Below are 12,222 nucleotides of genomic sequence, written 5' to 3' on the forward strand. Positions count from 1 at the left end.
CTAAATTGAATTCTAGTGTCACATGGCCTTCTACTGTAACTTGGCTCGATGAATTTTGGTTATGGTTTGTTTTACACTATTTTTTCATTCTGTGTAGGACAGAAAGTCAAAACAACCACGCAGAGGTCAGAATCTAAAGGATCGTCCTGTACCTGGTTTAACTTGTTGATGGAAAAAAATATGTGGGTACACAATAGAGAAAAATGGTATTGAAGTTATATAGGATGTATGTGTATGTTTATTTCTATTTAATATATCTCATTTATGTCAATCAGGTATGACATACTGAGGCTGAGTTGAGCTTGTTTGTTTGATGTCTTGTATAAATGTGTGCTTACGTCTGTTATTTTTGTTTTCTTTGTCTTCATTTTTTCATTAAGATTATGGGTTGTTTTGTTTACGTTGAAGTGTACATCATATATAGAAAATATAAATTAAATCTTAAAAAAAAAAAAGTTTAACATATTGTTGTCACTACCATCGTTGGCAGGAAAACTTCTCTGCAAAATGATGCATCGACCACATCAGAGTGAACTCAGAGCTCAGTAAACAGCAAGTCAAACCCTTCTAGCAGACAGAAATTACTTCCATAAGTGAGTCTGTTTTCTCTGTACATTTAAGACACACACATACAGTACATTAAAGTGTATTTGATTATTAATTATGGTATTACTCAGGCCATGAGTATGATTGATGACTACATATTTCTAGATCAATGTAAATTGACCTTTTTTTTTGCCCTGATGTCAGTTTAGAGGCCCAAAGCTCAGCTTTGTCATGAAATTCTTTGGAGGAGTGAGAAGAGAGCTTTTTCTTCTCCAAATGTGATTATTCAATTCAATTCAAATTAGAATGCTTATATATACTTCAAATTGAACACAAGTACACACAAAAATTCATTTACACACATAAAACAATGGAAAGACACTCAATTTAATACTGTATTCAAGCAATTGAAAGACTGAAGGGTTAACAGCCAGACTGTTGGCTGGCCAAATCACTCAACAAAACACTTTCTGATGTCAGAAAGTACAAAAAGTGTAGGTGCTTTAATGAATCTATATATCCGAGGTAAACTGGCAGAGGACACTAGACTTTACACTAAGCTCAGCCATGCAGCTACTGGCTGGAGCCTGTTACTGTACTGACCTTCTCATCTTACAGTTAGCAAGGAAACCAATAACAGTATTTCTGAAAAGTCACAAGTTTAAGACATATTTGCATAGATTAATTAGGATGCCAACATTAAGGTAAAAATGGAAGTTAAACTAAAACATCAACTATTAATTTAAAGCAGACTTCTGGAATGAAACCAAACTTCATTCAGTTAATTTTATCTACAATACATTTCTGATGGCACCAATTTTATAAGAAAGGTGTGTCCTGACGCCTCTTCAAATGGAGAGCACAGGGTTCCTATCCTCTTAAACATCAAATTCAAGGATGTTCCAATGACTTTCCAGGCCCAATTCCCTCAGATTCAGTGGCCAAACATGGCATAGTATGAGCCATGGATCCATGTTAATTACTGTTAGCACACTGAGAAGTTCACAGACATTAATTAATCCTTCCATGCATAGACGGTAAATTATCATAAAGTCATAATTTTTTCCATTGTTTGTTTTTACTCAAAGACAACTTATTTTTCTGTTATTTGGAAGGAGTTACATAAATGTCCACCACAGTGGACAAAGAACTTCAGTATGAATCATACCATTATCTATCACTGTTTCTACTATTTCAACTAAATAAGGTGTTTGAATGTCTTCTAGTCAGATTTTACTACAATTCCTCTTCATTTTCATTTTTTGTTGTGACTGAAAATACATCTATATTTGTGTCTGTATTATATTTGTAAGTAAAAAAATATTGAACTATTCATGCACAAAAAATATTAATTCAATCACTTTCAGTGACTTATGTCTACCTATATCTATTTTCTAAAACTTTTTAAGGCCTTGATTCCCCCCTTTTAAATTCACATACTTGCAAGGATTTCAAGGGCCTGCGGCAACCCAGTTGAAAAGCTGTAAAAGGCTGTAGAGCTCATGACTGCAGGTGTAGGTTTTGATATCAAATGTTAAAACAGCTGCTGTCAGGGTCAGAAATGTAAAGTGCAAAGTGCCACATGTGACCACAATACTGCATGGATGGGAACACCCTTGAGTTAGCTTTAAGTTTTAATGCAAAGAAAACATCATACCTTGTTCACAGTTCTCGACGGTCCCACACTGGGCCAACAGACCATCCAGCACCTGAGACAGACAGACAGACAGACAGAGAGGAACAGAAAGGAAAGAACACCGTCAGTTCATGTGAAAAAGACAAAACATTTCAGAATGCACCCGAGCCTAAAAAAAAGACACATTTAGCATTATAATTGAATAAATTTTCTTTTAATGTATTTCAGTGTGGTACATGTGGAAACACTTGCACAATGAATTCCAAATGTATCTTTCTGTCATCATCATTACAGAAGAGATGTCTCTGTAATTATATCTGCATTAAGAAGAAAATATAAATACACTTCTTGATAATACCAGTCATGAGTACAATATATTGTACTATAATTATAACTTTCTTCGACTCATCTGATGTCAGATAATTGGGACTGGATGGACAGAGGGCATCACGATGAAACGAAATACCAGGGGCCCAAGCATGGGAGGGCCCTCAAGAAGCCTTTCAACATTTTGCTGGTTAACATCGATCACTGACAGACTATTTTTTAATTACTTAAAGGGGCACTATATAGTTTTAGAGGAGAAATTCTAACTCAGAATTTTAATATTTACAATATGAATGTGGTAATAACACAAACTCAGAAAAAAAAAGTTTTTCCATAAGTGAATAAACAAGCTGTTCTCAGAGGAAAATAAGGTCCCAGAACGCTGTTTGAAGCTAGAAAGGTGGCAGAGTCCGCCACATATAAACAAAGTTAAACAGTATAAACTGTGTTGTCCTTTAAAGTCAATTTGTTTATTCAGTTTATTCAGTCTTGGAAACAAAGAGAGTTTGATTATTTAGTTTGTTTAGGCAGAGAGAAAAAAATCAGCCAATGAAGATCTTTCTCTTCTCATTAACATTTCTTCACCATAGTGCTGCTTTAAACCAGAGGCAATCTGGCACATGTTCCCTTTTTGTATGACTTCGATGATTTAGTCACTATAATAAAGGCTTTTAAATATCTCCTTGCTCGTTTGATCCATTTTCTTATACTTGGATTGGTTTAAGTTTAAATTTTATCTACATTGTATTGCATAGATCAACCAGTCATCTCCTTTACCTGATGATTTCTTCTGTCTAAAAACAATATTCTCTAACCCCTTTGAGGTGCACATAGTTTGGTCCATTTAGAGTTGATTCAAAATATTTTGCCTTTAACTGCAGTAATTTTGCTGCTGCTGATCAAAGATCATAAAAGAATGACACTTCAGAGTGAAGCATAAAGAGCCAACAGAGGGATGTTCTTTGCTAAGTTTGAGCAATAAGACACATATATGAAGTGACTTACAGTATAGTGGGAGAAAAAAAATTCAAAAGCAGTTCTCAAGTGATCACATAATTAATAACGTGTGATCAGATCAGGAACAGCCAATCAGAGAAATCTGATCCATTATTCATTCTTTAAAATGTGATTGTAAGAGGAAATTGGCTGAAAAGGAAACATAGGAAAGCTAAACTGGAGGCGGAATATATCTGCAGTTGGTACATCAGCGAATAGTTTATACAAATATTTAGCATCAGAGTGACATCAACTGCAAATAGTCTGGTGAAACTATTATTTCTGACACATATTATTCATCATGATGACTGATATTTTGAATCGCAACATCAAGGGTCTTCGCAATGAGCTTTTAAGTTTAAAAGTCGAAGTAAAAGTGACGCTCTTTTTAGTTTTATCTGTAACTATGTTCCAAATCTAACCGTTTCTGACAGGATGATTCCAACTTTAAAGAAGATATTGCTAACATTTTCTCAATACTCACAATAGAAGACATGATAACAAAGTTCACCAGTTTGTATCAGATGTAAACACAAGGAATACTTTACAGTATTTTGTTTTCACAAACATTTTGTTAGACAAAAAATAAAGACAAATACATAGAACAGTCTGATATTTCTTTGTTTTTCCCAACATGCAATATTGTACCTATTTCTAAATAACACACACACACACACACACATATATATATATATATATATGTGTGTGCATATATATCTCGCACATTACAGTCTTTGCTTCCTTTACTTAACCTCAGATTCTTTTATTTTGGAGTAAAGAATGTTTCCTATGCCCCTCCTCATGCTCAGCACCTCTGTCTTACATGATGCTGTATTAATTCTCTGGATGCTGATGAGACATCTGACCCTCATTAATGTTCAGCAGCATGTAAATGAAACGTTTCAGTCAGTTTTGCGGAGAGACGTCGCCCTCGTGTGGACACACATGGCACGATCACAGCGGTGGAGACAAGGAAGAGAGGGAGATGATCTGGCACATATTCAAATCACACACACACACACACACACACACACACACACACACACACACACACACACACACACACACACACACACACACACACACACACACACACACACACGCACACACAGAGAGTGAGAGAGAGAGCCACTTCCACAGACACTTGCTTGCCAAAAGGAGGCAGGCAGTGTGCCACACCCTCACAAAAAACAATAACGGTGCACATACGCATACACACACCAAGAGAGATTTCCTGTTCATTCTTTATCCAAGAAAATAATGATTATGTTTATTTTTTATTGTTTTGTTTGTTTAAATATGGCATGTGTTTGTTCAGAGCACTTTGACAGTATTTTTATGGTGCTTTCCAAATTTTGTCAGTAATCTATTTATGTCCTGGAGAAACCTTTAATCTATATTATTATATTCTATATTATTAATATGTGTGTGTGTGTGTGTGTGTGTGTGTGTGCATGCGTGCGTGCGTGTGTGATATTGTTTGCTAGATACAAACTAAATTTAAGTTAGAAAAAGTAAAAGTAAGTTATTTCTTGCTATAAATTGAGGGGTGCTATATTTTCTTTCTAAATCAAAAATCGATTGAAATGGGCTTATCAATTTCTCTCCACCCCTGCAATGTGTGCTTCTGACAGAAAACCATCACTTCAAAGACAACACAGCTGGCTTGCTGGTCGCCTGCAGCTGCAACTTCCAGACACTTAAATGTGTGCACGACTATCAATTGACTGGTACCAGAGGTAGGTCCAACAGTATCAGAGATATTTTCTTTTTCAGAGATCCTTTATGGATTTGTTTGGAGAAAGATGGTTAACTTGAGACAGATTTCAGAAACCCAACATTGTAACAAACTGAATTGACTTTTTTAGTTGGTTTCTTTTGGTTGAGTCACTGAAGAATGGTACTTTTTGTTGAACTCTGGAATCTTGAAACTGCAGTTAGACAGTGGTCAAGGTGTGAAACCAATGGGATGTTTTTTTTATTTTTACAATACCTATCCAGATAGTCTAATAATGGCATAACTGTCAGTGCTGGGGAAAAAGTGGTTAAATCAAATCATAATCTTAAAATTTAATGGAAGTCTAATTAAATCTTGGATTTGGAGAATCATGATACCCTTCATAAAATGTCCTCTTCATTCAGAAGTGGTTTATTGTCACTACTAGGTATTCAGTTGCTTATGAGAGTCAAACCTGCTGGCCTTCCTCTGCTGCCACATCTCCAGTGCTGTTTATTCTGTACATGATGCTGCTACGTAAATAGTGCTGTGCATAGTGCACAGGGGCATGTCTGCAGGCTCAGATCTTCATGCTGTTCTTACCCGTGTTGTTTGTATGTTTGTGAGTGTATTGTGCTGTACAGCAGTTCATGCACACACAAGTCAATGATCAGATTCACTGTACATCCAGATCACCCTGCACATCAGCTTCCTGTGGTTGGTAAATCTTTCTGTACTTGGTACTTGGTAGACATCCAGCTGAAGTGTCGACATAACTGAAGCAATTAGGGACTAACAATCAATAGGTTAGTGCTGCCCATAAGTAGATCAATACATGACTATTAGTTAATGTTCAATTCTAATCACTGGGCTCCCATTGGATTCATCTCCCAGCTGCGCTGCAACCTGCAGTTTCAACTCAAAGTATTTTCTTTCTGCTTGGAGCCATCATATATATCTACACAGAGATGTGTGGCCTATGATTCACTGCTAGCCCGCTGAGGCAAAGGCAAATATGACCAATAAACACCACACATAAACCACTCAAGTGGTGCACATGTTGGCAGCAGGGTCAGCATGGCTGGCATTACAAGCTTTACTCCAAACCTTTCAGTACCAGAGACACTGAGCCAGATTCTCAGAGTGGGCGGGGCAGCTAGAATAACTTCCTCCAACGAGAGAAACAATGTCCAACGCAGGTGTGTGTGGCAGCCATTGTTATGATTTCTTTGACCAGATGACTCATGTAAATCTCACACTCTGGCCATTAATACTGATAGGGATGCTTCTATGACTCTTGCTTTATGCTGCAAGTCAGACACGGTAAGGCTTTTATTGCGTACGTTATTTATTTATTTATTCCTCTCCCTCCGCTTCACAAAGACAGATATTGACTGGCACTTGAACATCTGAAGTCTGACTGTCAGAACTTACACAACTGTTTTGTTCTTTGGTGTCTTGAGTGGAACTAAGACTCCAATTACAATTCTTTTCAAACAAATCAACAACAAATGTGTTCACTCCAAAAGAACATCCTTAGCTTCTGGAAGAATTGTAATTATGTCAAGAGAAGTTGAAACCCTGCTTTCTCACCGCCACACAGCTGACTAAACCCTACATGACGTGGCTGTGATAGTCACAACAGTGTTGAGCAGGCAAACTCTTAATTCAACGTCAAAAAGATGTGAAGGGAGAGGATTTGTAAAGTGATTCTATCATATGGCAAGCCAGGACAGTTTGTAAGTGTGAAACCACTGGATATATTTGATGAGATGTCGGTACATCTCCAACTGTGTTTGTGGCAACAAAACCAGGTATTTTAAGACAAAACATGATCTTTTCCTAACCCTTACTTAGTGCTTTTGTGCCTAAACCCAACCAGAGAATAAGCAAAGTGTTGTCACAAATGTCATAGTATAGTATATAGTACAAGTGTACTAATACTGGCCACTTGGGAGCAAAATTTCCAAATTGTTATCCAAAATGCAATCTAATCGCCAGAATAAATATTGGCCATGTATGTTTCTGCAAAACACAGATAAGTGAATGTTACATTTCTTTATGTTGTAACTTTATGTATCTTTAGGTTATTTTCAATTTTATGTTCTGACAACACTGTGCTTATGACAAAGGCTTAGGCTTTGGCACAAATACAAAAAACATTTAAGTTAGGGTTAGGAAGAAACTATCCAGTGGTTTCACGTTTACAAATATGGTAATTGTTTTTTGGTAGATGAAAGTATCTGCTTGTGTTTCTGCTTGTTTGATTTGGAAACACAGTGTAGCCATGGCCACACGGCTGGAGACTGTGCTGTTTCAAACGAGCACTTTTATTGATCCCTCTACAAAGTTTTGTTCTGATTGGAAGATTTGGATTAGTTGGCCACAAAGGCCATTGGTGCATTTAAAACACTGAGTAAGGATACGTGGGGAGAGTTTTTTGTTTCTTTTTAGGTAGTACACTGTTAGAAAAAGACCTTCTCAAATGTCTGTGTCTTAAAGATAAGAATCAGAGCTTAAATTAAAGAAGAAAACCAATTCTGTTTCTTCAGTGGAAACCTGTCTTACAGCACTTTGTTCAACTCAAAATGTTATTGAGGAAAATGTCAGTGAGCTGGCTATGGACAGGACAGAAGTCAGATTGCCTGTTTGGAGCCTTTTTAGCTGATTGTAGTCACAGATGCTTGTCTGAGTGTTGTTGTGGTTTGGTTTTCTCGGAAAATTACATGCATACAACAAAAGCACCTAATTTCACAAAGTGTTCAAAGACTGTGTTGTGGGTGCAAGGAATGTGATGTGGTTGCTGGCAGTGTAAAGTCACAGTAGCAGACTGTAGGGCACACTCACACCAGTCGCTCTGTACCCATGCCGAAGCACGATAGTCCCTCCTCCCCAGTCCCCTGCTGGCCTGTACTCACATTGCTCCGGCCGCTACTGGGCCTGAGCATGTTTACCTCTTGTACATACGTCATCACGTCGTAGCGTGGTCGCAGCACAATGGAGAACATCACAGAGAACATGACCATAACTTTACTGACTTTGTGGCTTTGGAGTCATTTTTGGTCATAACCCTCTTACATTCCTGGATTTTCTTGATTATGCGAGGCAGTGTAATACGCATTATTATACTTCATGTCCACGATGCGCACCCATACTTGTGCTCGTGCATGAGCAATCATACCATGCCAAAGCACACCTCTTCCAACCGTGCCAGGGCCAAGAAAGTGTAAAGTGTAGGTGTAGGTGTAAAGTGTACCATGCTTGAGGATGGTACATATCTCTCACACTAGTCAAACAAACTTGACTTAGGGGGTCGAACGTGCTTGGGCACGATACGCATTGCCTCGTGTGAGTGCGCCCTAAATGATCCCAGCAAGAAAAATAACAGAGGAAATAGGAACTAACCTCCCACTGCAGGTGAGGTGGAATGTTTCTGATCTGCAGTTTCCTGGTCCTGTGGAGAGAAGAAGAAGAAGGCGGAGAGGATATTAGCGAGTTAAAAAGTTCTGCAAACAGAAAGAGAAGGGTCTCAAACTTTTTGAGTAATAAAAAAGAAATAAAGCCATGTAAATAATCCAGTATCACAGCATGCAAGCACAGTGCATATGAGAAATACTATGTGGGTATGTTGAAACGGAACACTGATTACAGGTCTAACACTCTGCTGACTGTGTTAGGCTGAGGGTTCAGAGATGAAAGCAAGTGAAAAGAAGAAGAGGCCGCTGAATGAAGCCAGAACGTGTCTTGAGAGACAAACAGGTGGAGATTGGGAGAGAGTCTTTTTGAAGTGACTTCCTTTGATACTAACACGAAATCAACCCCATCCCCTCACTCCATCCATTAGCTCTGACAGGTTCAACTTACACACAAGCCCTGTGTATGACACAGGGTGCTGACCACAAGTCCAACCACATTTGACCTATTGTGTATGGAGCTACAGTTGACTATGTGAACGGTGACCTCACTGTTCAACCACACTATTATACCGCGTAAAACATCGTTAAAATGTCTCTGAAATGTTGTTTTTAATGTTGGTGTGACTTTTCTTTGTCAGCCACCTGATGAAAAGCTGAGGCCCAGACCAAACCAAAATCAAAGAAGAAGTAACAATTAAGACTAACCACTGCATAGACATTCCAAAATTGGATTGGGGTTCTGTCTTTCTTGGGGAGATACTGTATGTCTTGGCTCATTGCAGTGCGGTTACCATGTGGTCCTGGTATCCCCTACACCATCTGTACCACTATCTCTCTGAACCAGGATTAACTGCTAGAAACGTCTTGTTCTTAGCTGCTGTATGGATCCTGATTCTGACATTAATGCCAAAACATCTCTTCAGGTAGGTGGGGGGGCAGGAGGGTACCAAAACACCCCTCAACCTACATCTACACCTACATGTTGTACCATTATGGGGCTTGAGCTCCAGTTGTTGGAGAAAACCACTGAATCAACAGCAAGTAGTGGGACAGCTTCCTGCTCAACCACCCACGCACACAGAGGGGGATGGGTAGTCCGCTGAATAGAAGGGTGGCAGTTGTGTATGTGAGCGTGTGCATCTTAATCCTGTATTTTTGCCAGTAAGCATGTTGGTATCAGTTTTGGAATTTTTGTGTGAGCAGGTCTGTTATCACTGAAACCACATATGTTTTCTTGGTTGCGTCTTGTCCATAATAGTTACACATGGACATCCACAGTCATTACCCTCCTCCCCCTTTAGCATTCAATACATTAGGAACACAAAGAATTCCTTTGGTTTCTGGTAACCTTGTTGGGTTTTGCTTCTTGTGATTTCTTGAGAACTCTCATACTCATACAAGGATATGTTCAACTGTGGCTTTATCATTAATTCTGCTTTTCAATCAAATTATTGAGCATTGTCTTTGTAACTTCCTGTTTGGTAAATCTTTACACAGAAAAAAAAAGGATGCGTTCACATTTCAAAGCATTTATTCCAACTTTTTAATCTCTAGTGGACAAATCTAAATTATTTAACTGGATGCAATTCCCACAAAAAAAAATCAAACTCGAGGAGAAATACATCTAGGTTCTTGGAAAAGGGTTGCAACTAAATTATTCTCAAGAACTGGACAATGAGTCCAGTTGAAAGCCATCCCTTCACAGAACAATTTGTACATCTGTTGCATTAGTGCTGCACCTTTGACCATTGGCCCTCTTACTGACGCTGCTTGTATTGAAATGTAGAAATGTGAAACCCATTTTTACCACCCATTACCATCTTTACCGCTCCTTATCCAACCCCGCACCCACCCAACTAGGCATCAATGGCCCTAAACCCCAACAACAACCAACCCCCACCTCTACCTCACATGCTAAACCCCACCCTAACCCCCAGGAGGTTCCAGCACAGATGAATAGTCTTTTGTGCATCCAAAATACCTGACATCCCCCACGCAAAAAATGGCAAAGCCCTTTGATCCTCGATCAATACTCAGCTATAATCACCAGCTCCACCCCACAACCTGCCAAACCCATATAAAAACAAACCTGTTCACCACACCTCCACGGGCATAACTTCCACCTTACACATCAAAACCTTCATGACCCCCGACACACACACAAATGCAAAATTCCACCTTATCAACACATCAACTCCCCATTATCCTCTCCAATGCCCCAGTCCACCCCCCACACGCACATCCCAACCCCCATCAAGCCACCAACAGTGAACTTGTTTGACCCCTACCGTCGCCGCCTGCCAACCCATGGCCTACCCTATTGGCTGAAACCATGGCAACAGGTTAGGAATGGGCGGGCAAAGAAGATGGATGGGCGGGCGGATGGACGACAAAACAACATGCTTCACATTTGCTTACGCGCTTGTTCACTCGTGTGTTATCTTTTTTTCATTTAAACTATCATTGCCTTTTACTAACATGGGGGTGACCTGCCATGTTGGGTCTCCCACCCTCTGTCAACCTGAGCTAAATGTTAAATAAACACTTCAAATCATAATTTTCCACTTTTTAATTCCAAAAGCCCTGACATGTCATTGTATTACCATGAAGCAATGAACACATATTATTACCATCAGGTGTATCAGTAACATATAATGACTCAACATTGACTATCAATGTTGAATTCCATATTTTGATTGTACATATACCTGAGAAAATGGCAATATAGCTGGACAAAATTGGAAGTGAATAACGCAACTGTCAAAATGTTCCAATTCAAATAAATTTGCACCGCTGAAACAAGAACGAAATATGCTCTGAGACCCTCATCCACGACTCATTGTTAATATGCAAAGATGGGACAGATTGTCAATGAAGCTTGAAAATGTCTTAAGTCGAACGTAAAAACTGGAGCTGTTGAGGTTCCCTCAGCTGTGAAGGCAATAAATCCATGCTCAGCTTCAGCCTCCAGCAGAACAAAGGACCAGCGAGAAAGAGCAGAAGAAAGAAAAGAAGCCAAGAGAATGAAAAGAGTGTGGTCTTCAAGGAGGAGGTGGAGGAGAGGAGAGAAAGGCTTTGCTTCTAGGAGGGGTCAGAGGCCAAGGGTTAGAGCCCTTCAGACCAGACAGAGGGTCCCCTGGGACCACAGCAAGGTTTGTCAGTGTGTGTGAGGGCCTTGTCCTGCACTTAGACAGCCAGAAAATTCAACAATATATAAATCAGTATTATCTTTTAAGAGTGAAATCACCATCAACATACTTTCCGTTCAGCTCTTTAGACTTTATAGATAGATACATTTTTATTACAGACTCTAAGTCCAGTTAAGAACATTCTGTTTCCTTCGAAATCCATACCTTTCCCTAAATTTAGTCATGTCCACTGTAAGGACCACACTAACAGGTTCCAACTCTGATGAGAGTTGCTCCTTTACCTAATAATCTGCAGTGATACACACTCATCACTACACTGACACAGTGATATGGAGCTAATTGCTGATTACACCTCCAGGCTTGGTGCAACTGCAAGACTAATTGCAACAGCACCTATAACTGACAAAAGACACAGATTGTTGCACAGTGACACCC

The 12,222-nt window shown here is 39.2% G+C and overlaps 1 protein-coding gene across 3 annotated transcripts in view; it reads right to left on the bottom strand.

The window, feature by feature from the left end:
• Positions 1 to 12,222, bottom strand: part of igf2bp1 (insulin-like growth factor 2 mRNA binding protein 1) — a 64,038-nt gene that overhangs the window by 14,014 nt on the left and 37,802 nt on the right. For all 3 annotated transcript variants that reach the window (XM_084371404.1, XM_084371403.1, XM_084371402.1), the window contains exons 3-4: positions 8,628 to 8,676; positions 2,204 to 2,255 (exon numbers count right to left, since the gene is read on the bottom strand). In XM_084371404.1, coding sequence (XP_084227530.1) covers positions 2,204 to 2,255; positions 8,628 to 8,676 — 101 coding nt within the window. The remainder of the gene's footprint in view (positions 1 to 2,203; positions 2,256 to 8,627; positions 8,677 to 12,222) is intronic.

This window comes from Pagrus pagrus (genome assembly GCF_965226575.1).
Source record: "Pagrus pagrus genome assembly, chromosome: 13".
Lineage (NCBI taxonomy): Eukaryota > Metazoa > Chordata > Actinopteri > Spariformes > Sparidae > Pagrus > Pagrus pagrus.